Source organism: Vigna radiata, chromosome 11, assembly GCF_000741045.1.
Source record: "Vigna radiata var. radiata cultivar VC1973A chromosome 11, Vradiata_ver6, whole genome shotgun sequence".
Lineage (NCBI taxonomy): Eukaryota > Viridiplantae > Streptophyta > Magnoliopsida > Fabales > Fabaceae > Vigna > Vigna radiata.
The window spans coordinates 15,574,841-15,587,521 of record NC_028361.1 but is presented as its reverse complement, the minus strand read 5'-3'; the positions used below and the strand labels follow the sequence as shown (position 1 = coordinate 15,587,521).

Sequence of the window (12,681 nt, the reverse complement as noted above, 5' to 3'; positions counted from 1 at the left end):
GTCAGGAAGGCGGGAAGACAGTCAATTTCTGCAATATAGACGTCGGATTTCTGGGGGAGCGACGTCTATGTGGCTGTAATTAATGTTATTCACCAAGCTCGCAGGCACTTTGATGTCTAGTAGAAGGGTGCCGACGTCTAAATCTTATAGACGTCGACGCTCCAAGACAATCGTCGTCTACTTCCCTGACCGGAATTGAAAAGTCATTCTGATCAGCGCGGTAGACGTCGGTGCCCCTTGTGTCCGACGTCTAAGGTGCATGCAAAAGACAGATTAAAAGTTATCTTGGACGTCATATTAGTGAGATAATCGACGTCTTGTTGACTATAGACGTCGGTTTCTGTAGCAACCGATGCCTCAATTCATGTTAAATAAACCGTAGACTCGCAATTTCGCAAACATCATTGTTTTCCTCCTCTCCTTTTTCTCTCTTGCAGCATTGCATTCCAGGTGCGTCTTTTGTTTATTTAAACCGTTTAAAGTTTGTTTAGCCGATTATATTAGTCTTTCATCGATTATCTTCTAGTTCAACTGATTAAAATTTGTTTTCCTTGTGTTGTGTTTTAGTGCAGTTTTGTTTCTCTCTTGGGGGTAACGTAGTACCACATTCTGCCTTTGCTAGCTACCTCCTAGAAAAAGTGACGTCTTTTGGATTTCTTATTGCGTTTCGACCCAAAAACGACCATGGGTCGTTGCCTAGTTATCGTTTCACCGTAATGTTTTCCTCTTGTGGTTGAAAATGGAAGTAGGCAAGAACCCAGGTTCGGTTTTGGGTGGAAATGTCATGAGAAATTCAAAAGACGCAACCTCTTTTTGGGGGAAAACTAGTAAAGACAGAGTGTGCTACTAGGCTATCCAAAGACAGGAATAACACTGCACTAAAACACAACGACTATATTAGACGTCGGTTAATACATACACCGACGTCTATAGTGACCTTAGACGTCGATTAGTGACATGTTCGAAGTCTTTATAGTGCTCTTAGACGTCGGTTAATGCTTACACCGACGTCTATATAGTATCCGTAGACGTCAGTCTAGGCCTACACCGATGTTTATTAACGTCGGACATGGCACTAACTGACGTCTTTATAAACGTCTGTTATATGGAAATTCGACGTCCCATTAACGTCACCCATAATGACGTCGGTTATGAAAAAGACGTTAAAAGTCCAAAATAACATACGTTTAAAGTCCTTTATGCACTAGTGATATATATATAGAGAGAGGCTCTTACACATTGTTTTCTGAACTTGTAACCTTATAGATAATCGATGTAAACTCACCATTCTGCACTAATTTGAATTAGAGAATAGCAGTGAAAATAATTGTTAGTATGTTTTATTTTGTGAAGGATCGGATCATAATATTAGGAATATAATTTTTTAATAACTTTTTTAATAACTGGTGGCTTATGATTTATCTATTTTAAATATAGAGTGATACATATTAAAAAGAACTTTTAACATATCATTGTAATAAACATTATTCTTTTATCTTATTATTCTAATAATATAGTGCTATGCTCGCCTTCTCTTTCTTCGTCTGAAACAGTAATCTGCGACAGTGAATAACATTGACAGCAGGGATCAGACTTTGTGGCTTGCATTTGGTAGTCTCCTTAGAGACACCGAAAAGCCCTTGTAGTGGTCTATAAAACAGCATTGTGTTTCATTCATAGATCAAATTGCCAAAAGTAGGGCGATGAAATTTGATCTGATCAACCGCAAATGACAGAACAAAATGGAAGTCCAAGGACCATGAATAGTATATTTATGTTTATAAGAAAAAGTTTCGAATAAAAACTTTTTTCCCCACCAAATAAAAATGGCGAAGCTTTTTTGCAGAGGTCAAATATAATGTGCTGTCTCACTAGTTAAATGGCGGCTAGCCATGGGGCATCTTCTTTACAGCAGTGGTCTAGCTTCATCACAGAGAAAATGAGAGAACAAGACTAAAGAATTTCGAGAAAAGAAAAGAGTAAAAGTACTACGAAATGAAAGAAGAAAGCTATGAACCAGAGGATAATTTATTCTGGATAGGCTTTTCTTCTTTTTTTTTCATCAAATTAGAGAATTTTTTTATCCAAATTATTAAATTAACTAGATATGTTTGAGAGTATCTAGCTTAACGTTATTTCATTTCTTAATAATGTTTTTGACATTAAAATAGTAAGGAAACAAAAAAGGATGGTACATCAAATCTGATTTAATTTGGTGATGCTTCACTCCTTTAATGTGAGTTTGAGTAATATGTTTATTTCACTCACATAATTAACTTTCCGTTTTGAAAATTTTTAGATTCTATATATTTAAATATATCTCATCTCCTTTATATGACTTATTATTTCTTTTGTATTAAATTCTTATTATAAGAATTTCGTTTATCTATAGTGAAATATTATTGATGGATTGTAATATGTTGATAAATTATAATTTTTTTCATTATTATAATATTTTTCTTTCTTAAATAAAATAGCATTAACCTTACGTATATCCTAAACTTTATTTATTTATGTATAGATAGTTATAATCTTTTTATATGAATATGCTACTCTAACCGGTTTAGAAGGAAGTTGTTCATCCAACAATTACCACGACCACATTCTTATAATGATTGACTTTGGAAATTTAACTTTTCTCAACTACATAATAATTTTTATAAAATTGAAACATAAAATTATGAACATTGAATTGTTGACAAGGAATTAGAAATAAAGTTATTTATTTTAGTCAAAAAAATTCACTTGATAAGGCCTTATTTTACTAAATATATGTGTAACGAGTGAAGCAAATGTGGAGGGAAATGCAGAGGCTAGAAAGGGACACGTGGAAGAAGGAAAGGTGAGAAATAACACGTTTAACAGGGTCAGAACACGTAAGGAGAGTGTATTACTTAAGGACTTTGTTCGGTGAAAGAAAAGGCATGACTCTGGTATGAACCCAATTTTGTTCCCTTTGTTGAACTCTACTCTCTTCTCTCCCTCTCTGAAACAAAATCTCACATTCATCTTTTTCTCATCTTCTTCTTCAGGTTGAACATACTCTCGGGGAAATTCTTGATGGATTTTTAAATTCCTTTTCTATTCTGTTAATTGTTGCATTACAGTTCCAGTTATACACCAAACTCTCTAATTGTACTGTTGTATTTTGCTTAAATAAAATTCCCCGTTTCATTAGTGCTTTCATCGACGTCCATGGCTGAGAATACTCGAATGAAAGCTATGCAAACCCAACGCACTTCTATTTTTAATTGGATCGAGAAACAACCAGATTGTGATAAAGCCAATCGCGAATTGCTCCTTCAATTTCAAACAGCAAATAACAATCGTATGGATCAGATGCAGAAATTGTTCGATTCGTTAACGCATGGTGATAACCAGCACATTGATGCTTCGAACTCAACTGGTTCACCCTTGTTGGTGACTTCTTCTGATCTGCAGTGTCGGTACGCAACATATCCTTGGGTTTTCCTCACTTTGATGGCATCACACCGGTGTTAGAATGGATATTCAAAGCTGAGCAGTTTTTTAACTATCATCATACTCCTGATCAAGAACGCGTTGAGATTGCTTCGATTCATTTTGAGAAAGATGTGATTCCGTGGTTTCAAATGTTACAGCGTATGGCGGTAGTTCGCACATGGTCTAATTTGACGAGAGCGTTGGAGAGCCATTTCGGACCATCTCCATTCGATTCGCCTACTGCAGATTTATTCAAATTGTATCATTCCGGTACAGTTTCGGAATACTACCTCAAATTCATGGCTCTAGCTAATAGATCTGAGGGTCTTACAGATGGTGCGGTGTTAAATTGTTTCTTAAGTGGGTTAAATCGGGATATTAGAAGAGATGTAGTGGCTCAATGTCCTACTAATCTTCTGCGCGCGGTGTCGTTACCCAAATTGTATGAAGAGAAGTATGCTCCTGTTTTGCACCAACGTTCTACCACATATACTCATCGGTATTCTCCTTTGTCTTCTATCAGTGCAAATCTTACTATAGCAAAGCATTCTGTGAAACAAGCGTTACCTCCGCTGCTTCCCACACCTACTAGTCCATACGCCGTTCCACTGTCAAAAAAATTACACCTTCTGAGATGCAATTGAGGTGCGACAAAGGATTATGTTATTTCTGTGATGAAAAATTTACTTTCAATCATAAGTGTGCTAATAGACAATTGTTGATGTTACAAGTTGAAGAGGAAGAATTTGATCATGATAATGATACTAAAAATCTCCAATCTGTCATTCATACAACTAGTGAAGATGGATTAGAAGATACACATCATTTATCTTTAAATGCTATGAAGGGTGGTTTAGGAGTTGGTACCATCCGTTTTACTGCTCACATTAACACTTTGCCAGTCACGGTTTTAGTAGATAGAGGCAGTTCTGATAATTTTTTACAGCCTCGGATTGCTAAGTTTCTTAAGTTGGATATAGAACCAGCTCCTTTGTTTAAAGTTGTGGTGGAAAATGGCAGTTATATGCAAGTTGAAGGCGTGATTAAAGCTCTGAATATTCAAGTTCAAGTGGCTAGATTTGAATTCCCAACATTTTTGTTACCTATTTCTGGTGCTGATTTGATTTTGGGAGCCAATTGGTTGAAAAATATAGGATCTCATATTGTAGATTATGATACATTGCAATTGAAGTTTTTACATGAGGGGAAATTTATAACTCTACAAGGCAATCTTAATTCTTCACCTACACAGGCACATTTACATCACATCCGAAGACTGATGAACATTGATTCTATTGCAGAGGTTTTTAGTCTGCAATTGCTCGAAGATAGTCCTTCTCCATCCCTAATGTGTGCACTGCCTGTGGATGTCGCACCAGATTTGGCATTACTATTACGTAATTATAGTTCAGTTTTTGTTGTCCCTACATCCTTGCCACCTCCACGATTCCATGATCATTTTATTCCTTTGATGGAAGGCTCTCAACCTGTCAAGGTTAAACCATACAGGTACCCACATAGTCAAAAAGCTGAAATTGAAAAATTGGTGCAAGACATGCTTAAGGAAGGCATAATTCAACCAAGCAAAAGTCCATTTTCTTCTCCAATCATTTTGGTCAAGAAGAAAGATGGTTCATGGAGAGTTTGTACTGATTATCAAGCCCTGAATGCAATTACAATAAAAGACAACTTTCCCATTCCCACGGTGGACGAGCTTATTGATGAGTTATTTAGAGCAATTTTCTTTTCCAAGCTAGACTTAAGATCTGGTTATCACCAAATCTTGTTGAACCCGGCGGATAGATATAAAACTGCTTTGCGAACCCACCATGGACATTATGAATGGCTTGTAATGCCATTTGGGTTAACTAATGCACCGGCTTCCTTTCAGAGTCTCATGAATGAGATTTTCAAAGCATATATGCGGAAATTTGTGTTAGTTTTTTTTATGACATTTTGGTCTTTAGTGGTTCATGGGAAGATCACTTGTATCATTTGGAAGTCGTACTGAAAACGCTTCAGCAGCAACAATTATAAGCCAAATTATCGAAATGTTCATTTGGGGTGAGAGAGATTGATTATTTGGGCCATACTTTATCCGGTATAGGTATGGCTATGGAAACTTCTAAATTGGAGGCTGTAAAACAGTGGCCGCTACCCACGACAGTCAAATAGCTGAGAGGATTTTTAGGCCTCACGGGTTATTATAGGAGATTTGTTAAGGGTTATGCCAAAATTGTTGCACCTTTAACAGATTTGTTAAAATAGGAATCCTTTTAGTGGAATCCGAATGCATCTCTAGCCTTTAAAAGGTTGAAGGATGCTTTGACCTCTGCCCCTGTGCTTGCCATTCCAAATTTTAAGGAGCCATTTGTTTTGGAAACTGATGCTTCGGGGTCGGGCATTGGAGCTGTTCTTAGCCAATCTCAACATCCAATTGCTTATTTTTCCAAGAAACTTTCTTCTCGAATGCAGAAACAATCGGTTTATATCAGAGAATTTTATGCCATCACAGAGGCTTTGGCTAAGTTTAGACATTACTTATTGGGCCATAAATTCATCATTAAAACAGATCAGAAGAGTTTGAAAGCATTACTTGAGCAGCAGCTCCAAACTCTTGAGCAACAACAATGGCTTCCTAAGTTTTTAGGACATGATTTTACTATCCAATATAAGCCTGGAAAAGAGAACATTCTCGCTGATGCTTTGTCTAGAAGTTGTTTTATGGCTTGGTCCAAGTCTAATTTTAAATGGCTAGAACAAATTGCCCAGCTGACCATGGAGGATGCAAAGTTGAACAAGTTGTTGCGGCAACATACTCAAGGTATTTTACCTGCTAATAAGTTTGGGGTTAAAGATGGCATAGTTTTCAAACAGGGACGATTAATGATACCAGCAGACATAAAATTGAAGAATCAAATTCTGCAAGAGTTTCATGATTCTAAAGTGGGGGGTCACGCGGGCACTACTAAGACTATAGCCCTAATCTGCAAGCAGTTTTATTGGCCAAAGAAGTAAGAAGATATCAAGCAATATATAAGAAAGTGCAGTATTTCCCAACAAGCGAAAGTGGATCAAGCTTTACCTTTTGGGTTATTACAACCATTGCAATTACCTCAACAGATTTGGAAGGATATCGCTATGGATTTCATTACAAATCTACCCCCTTCACATGGGTTTTCTACAATTATGGTGGTAATTGATAGACTTTCCAAGTTTAGGCATTTCATTCCCTTGAAAACTGATTATAACAGTAAGACAGTGACTGAAGCTTTTATTAACAATGTGGCAAAGTTTCATGGTTTCCCTAGAACCATTGTCTCGGATAGAGATAGGATTTTTATCATCTCTTTTTGGCAGCATTTATTCAAAGCTCAAGGCACCACATTGGCAATGAGTTCGGCTTATCACCCTCAAAGTGATGGCCAAACTGAGATCCTTAACAAGACATTAGAGATGTATTTACGCTGCTATGTTTTTTAGAGTCCAAAGCTATGGTATTTGATAATGGTAATTCTTACCATTATCTATGGTGCAATTTTCTTGCCAAATCAACACTCCTGAAGCTTGAAACACGCTTAATCCTCTTTTTAATCTAACTTTGTGAATAAATTCAGCTTAGGTTATACACACTAGTTTTCATCACTAATTCCTCAAATTTTGTAGGAACTTTGTTTGCTTTGGAAGGACATTCAAGCTATCAAGCGTGGAGAACCAAGGAAAAGCTTAGAAGATGAAGTTTTGAAGATGTTTCCCTGCACAAGTGGTGCCCAGGCGCCCTTAAAGGGCGCCCAGCGCCCTTCAACTCGTTGTTTTGCCCAATTGCCCATGCCCAGGTGCCCCTGAAGGGCGCCCAGCGCCCTTCGGTTTGTTGTTTTCCCTAATTGATGGTGCCTGGGCACCCCCCAGAGGGCGCTGGGCACCCCTGGATTCGCTGTTGGAGCTTAATTTGTGGTGCCCGGGCGCCCCAGAAAAGGGCGCTGGGCGTGACTTTTTGCTGAGTTGGCACCCTAGACCTATAAAAGGCACACAGTTTTTGAGGGTTGGAACTTCCTTGGCGGTTGAAGCTCTGAAGCATCATTTTTGACCTCTTGGAGCAAATTTTGGGCTGTGGGAACTCACCCTTCTTCCTCTTTGGGTCTCCTTCTACCCCATTTTCTTCCATTGTAAGCTCAAGCTCTCCATGACTATGGAGAGCTAAGTTCTTTTATGTTGGGGAATGATGTAAATTATACAAACCATTTGTAAATGCACTTGTTCTAAATGAATTTATGCTTCTTTCATTACTTGTTAGTGTTTATTTCTTTCCTTAAAGCTTGTTATGACTTGATCAACCATGGCATGATGTTAGGGTTTGCTTAGTATTGGGAAATATTTTGTGAACCTTGAAATGAACATAAACACCTAAAGGAAATAGTGTCTAGGGATAGAGCTATGACCTTTGGTTGTCTTAAACTTCTTTTCTTAATGCGGGTGAACTTNTTGGGTTGCCANGGGATTGNGATTTTACAAGTGAACCTAGGCTTTCTCACCAAGGGATTGGGTTTAAGTAACTTAGCTAGTTGATAAGAACAAGTTAATGAAGAAGAGTGGTTGAGGGCATTTGCATAGGATTGTATTAGTTGAAATCATTCTCCAACATATTCATTCCACATATTCATCAATCATCTCATTTTCACGTGTTTTGGCCCCAAGTAGTTCAAACCTTTACTTATGCATGACTTTTACTTTCATTGCACAATTTCACACTAAAATGGAATCATTCTTTAGCTTAAATTAGTTAGCAACTATACGATAGTAAAGTAGTGACCGAGTCTCTTGGGAAACAATATTCGGTCTTACCGGTATTACTACTTGAGCGATTTGGTACACTTACCAAAGTCTCAACAGTATTCTATGCTTCCCTGGGCTCAATATTGGTATAATTCTTCTTACCATCATAGTATCAAAATGACTCCCTTTAAAGCTATTTTTGGTCGGGAACCCCCTGTGGTTATTCCTTATGAAGTTAATGCTAAAGATCCTCCTTCAATTCAAGAGTCCCTCAACCATCGAGACAAACTACTGCAACAGCTCAAATCCAATTTAATGAGAGCTCAAAATTACATGAAGCTTCAAGCTGATAAGAAAAGACGTGACCTACAACTGCAAATTGGTGATCTTGCCTTAGTGAAACTACAGCCATATAGACAAAAATTTGTGGCTCTTAGAAAGAATCAAAAACTGAGCATGAGGTTCTTTGGTCCATTTGAAGTAGTAGAAAAGATTGGTACAGTGTCTTACAAGTTAAATTTGTCGCAGACAACTAGAATTCACCCTGTTTTTCAAATTTCCTTGCTTAAAAAGTTTGTGGGAAATCAGTCTCAACCATACTTACCCCTCTCTTTGACCACTAATGAGTTTGGACCTGTCCTAACTCCCCAGAAGGTGCTAGATACACGAGTTATATAGCATAACTCCAATGACATCCAACAGGTGTTGGTTCAATGGGAATCTACTACACCTGAGGAAGCTACTTGGCAAGATCTTCAGGAAGTTCAAAACACTTATCCTTACTTCAACCTTGAGGACAAGGTTGCTTATAAAGGGGAGGGTATTGTAACGAGTGAAGCAAATGTGAAGGGAAATGCAGAGGCTGGAAAGGGACACGTGGAAGAAGGAAAGGTGAGAAATAACACGTGTAACAGGGTCAGAACACGTAAGGAGAGTATATTACTTAAGGACTTTATTCGGTGAAAGAAAAGGCATGACTCTGGTATGAACCCAATTTTGTTCCCTTTGCTGAACTCTACTCTCTTCTCTCCCTCTCTGAAACAGAATCTCACAGTCATCTTTTTCTCATCTTCTTCTTCAGGTTGAACATACTCTCGAGGAAATTCTTGATGGATGATTTTTTAATTCCTTTTCTATTCTGTTAATTGTTGCATTACAGTTTCAGTTATACACCAAACTCTCTTATTATATTGTTGTATTCTGCTTAAATAAAATTCATCGTTTCAATATGTAGGATAAGAAAAAAAAAATGAAAAATATATGCAAAGGAATAACACATGAATATGTTCATTTATTTATTTTATTTAATAAAAATATTTTCAAATTAGAATTAATTTGTTTAGAAAACAAATTGTTTAAAATAAATTAAAATAATTAAATTAACATCTATAATTACCTTGCCACTATTTGTTACTTTTATAAGCATAACGCACGTTGAAATTTGTTAGCCCATTTTAAAAGATTCCTTTCAGATTGTTTATTTGAATTAACTATTTATTATTAAAATACCTTCGTTATTTTATAATTTTGTAATTAATAAACAACAAATTCTCTAATATAACAAATTAAACACTACACATAATTAAGTAAAAAGAGTATAACCATGAACTCCAATAATTTTAAGAATAATTAAAAAAACAATTATTTACACATATACTGTTACTAACTGGATTGTTTAACTTTTAAATATGAGTCACCAGTGAAAAATAATGATATTAGAACAGCATATAAGATTGATAATAGTGGAACTAATTTAATTAAAAACATGATAGCAATTTTATAAATACTAAAATGTATTTTAAATTGATTATAGGCAAAATTGTCCTAATATATACTTATTAGATCGATTATAGATTATAAAAAGAACCAATCTAATATAGAAACAACTGATATAATGTATTTTTTTCACTATAAAATACAAAAACCTTTGTCATTTTTTGAACTTCGACTTCTCTCTCAGACTTTGATTGTTTCTTCTTCTCTTTCTTGCAAGAAAATAAGGAAACTCACCAACACTGCTGCACCACACTTTAACAAACTTCTTCTTTTCTTTTTTATATTTGAAGAAATGATTATTTATTTACCTTCGAATTTTATCTTTGTAGTTACATCAAAGGGTGGGAAACCAAATCCAAAATTTCAAATGGGTTGTGTTCTCTCATTCGCCCAATTCCAGTTCCAATTTTTCAATCTTCCTCTCTATGTTTATAAGCTTCAACACCTCAGTTTCAATTGTATGAAGGTAGAGTTTCGTTTATATGATACATAAATTCATATTCATAATACTCGAGTTTATCTCCATTTTGATAAATAATTTTTTGTATTAATTAAATACGAGTATGTAAAAAGTAATATTTTTTAAAATTAAATATGAGAATATGATAAATAGGTATATATTTCGTTTTGTCTTGAATTTCATATTGGTTTCAATACTCATATTATTTTTAGTTTTGTCTGGGACTCAATTGCCCATAATCGTATAAGGCATCTCTATGATCAAAATGTGCCCATATTGGTCGATGTCATATAGCAAATTCTAATTGGTAAAATATTTACAATACAAATATTTGAAGGACTCAATTGAGATAATTGAAACCATTTATGTTTAAAAATATTTTTTTGAGAGAATTTCACATAAATTAATATTATCTTATGAAAAAAATAATTTAATTTTTGAAAAGTTTAATATAACATTTTTTACAAATTAATGCATATAACTAATTTTAATTTTAGAAAAATATTTTTTTTTTAAATTTTCTAAGGTATATTTGGAGGAGTTTATCGTACCAAAACAGAATTTAAACATAAAAAACCATTTAAACATATATTAAAAGATACAACTTACTATAATTAAAATAAACATGCATACACGACATATGCTACAGCTAGATTTACACACTTCATTGTCATGCTCATGGCAGACAGCAACACTTTATCTATCTCTTATATATATATATATATATATATATATATATATATAATCCAAAGTGATCCCAAAGTACTTTATTACTACAGTACGAGATAGATGCATGCATGCACTCATCAATTCCTGCGTTTCTGAATCAGCTTCTGCAACTCCTCTTTTTTGGCTCCCACAACCTTTTCCACTACTTTCCCTTTCTTTATCAGTATAAATGTTGGCATTGTTTGCACCTGGAAAGCCTGTGCGACCTCCTGTTTCCATGTATATATACATATATTTCTATCAGTGTATCATAAATATGTTTCTGTTAAACAAAATGGTTCATATATATTTACATATAGCACTTATTTTTATATTATTATGTGTCATAGATCTTGCTGTAAAACAGATTGTTAATTATATTGTCAACGAAAATTAAATTCTGTCAGTAAAATTACGTTCGGATGAAGGTATATATATATATGTTATGAAAGAAATAATTTGCATCATACCATCAACTCATCCACATCAATCTTAATGAACTCCACGTCTGTGTATTTTGCAGCAAATTCTTTTATTACTGGGTCCATGGTTTTGCAAGGTCCACACCACGTAGCAGTGAAGTCGATTACCAACTTTAACAAATTAAAAAACAGCATTAATGAATTCTCTGATGTAATTAAGCCATAATTTTGATAATTAAGGAAGTTGTAGCTGACTTTATATGAAACTTACGAGCTTGTTAGTTTCTTTGGAGGCATGAAAGTGTGCGTTCCATTTAGCAGTGGAATGGAAGGTGAGGATCAACGATGATGAGTCTGATGATTTTTCCACAAACTCAAAAGTCGAAAAGTTGCCTCCCATGATGCTAAATTCAGCTTTGTCGAATGAAAAACCAAAATAGGTTTGAGATTTGTGTAAGAATGTGTGTGTTATTTGTTAGAACTTAGCTCATTAACATCTTATATAGAGAAACAAAGTATAGTGGTGGGAAAATATTATTAATTATCGTTTTCTAAGTAAATGAGTCATACCACACACAAAGTACAGAATCACATTCTTTCAATTGAAGAGCTATTAATGGATGCCTAGTTGTTCCAGCTGATTTCTTACCATGGTTAAAGTTAACTGTTAAGGAGTTAAAAGTAAAACTTCTTCGTTAACCATGTGTGTGTATGTGTGTGTATATATATATATATATATATATATAAAGATTTCTCTTTTTGTGTCGACATTTATTTTTCAATTTGACCCTTTAAATAATTTTTTAAAATTAAAATAATTATATTATCTTTTAATTGATAGTTTGTTTAAATTTAACAATTTTTTTTATTTAATTGTTTTTTAAACATAATAATTTTTTAATTAAAAAATCTCATACAAAATAAATAAAAATTACTCACAATAAAATTATAAATATCATTTATATTTTATTTATAATAATAATAATTTTATTATTTTTTATAATCATTAAAAAATTGGTAAAATATGTACTTCAGAAACTAAAAATAATAATTAGAGCCATTAAATAAAATAAAAAAAAG

General features: G+C 34.4%; 1 protein-coding gene across 1 annotated transcript; it reads right to left on the bottom strand.

Moving 5' to 3' along the window:
- Window positions 1-11,133: 11,133 nt before the first annotated feature.
- On the bottom strand, window positions 11,134-12,066 carry LOC106777377 (thioredoxin H2). Its single transcript, XM_014664959.2, has 3 exons — window positions 11,873-12,066; window positions 11,650-11,772; window positions 11,134-11,409 (listed from the first exon to the last, which is right to left on the bottom strand). The coding sequence occupies exons 1-3, from the start codon at window positions 11,999-12,001 to the stop codon at window positions 11,278-11,280; spliced, it is 384 nt and encodes a 127-aa protein (XP_014520445.1). The 5' UTR covers window positions 12,002-12,066; the 3' UTR covers window positions 11,134-11,277.
- Window positions 12,067-12,681: the final 615 nt, after the last annotated feature.

Bases quoted from the DNA above. Each gene is read 5' to 3' on its own strand.
- LOC106777377 (XM_014664959.2), bottom strand. From the start codon at position 12,001: ATGGGAGGCAACTTTTCGACTTTTGAGTTTGTGGAAAAATCATCAGAC. The intron at 11,773-11,872 runs GTAAGTTTCATA...AATTTGTTAAAG, and splicing joins CCAAAGAAACTAACAAGCTC to TTGGTAATCGACTTCACTGC. The intron at 11,410-11,649 runs GTATGATGCAAA...ACATGGAAACAG, and splicing joins TTGATGTGGATGAGTTGATG to GAGGTCGCACAGGCTTTCCA.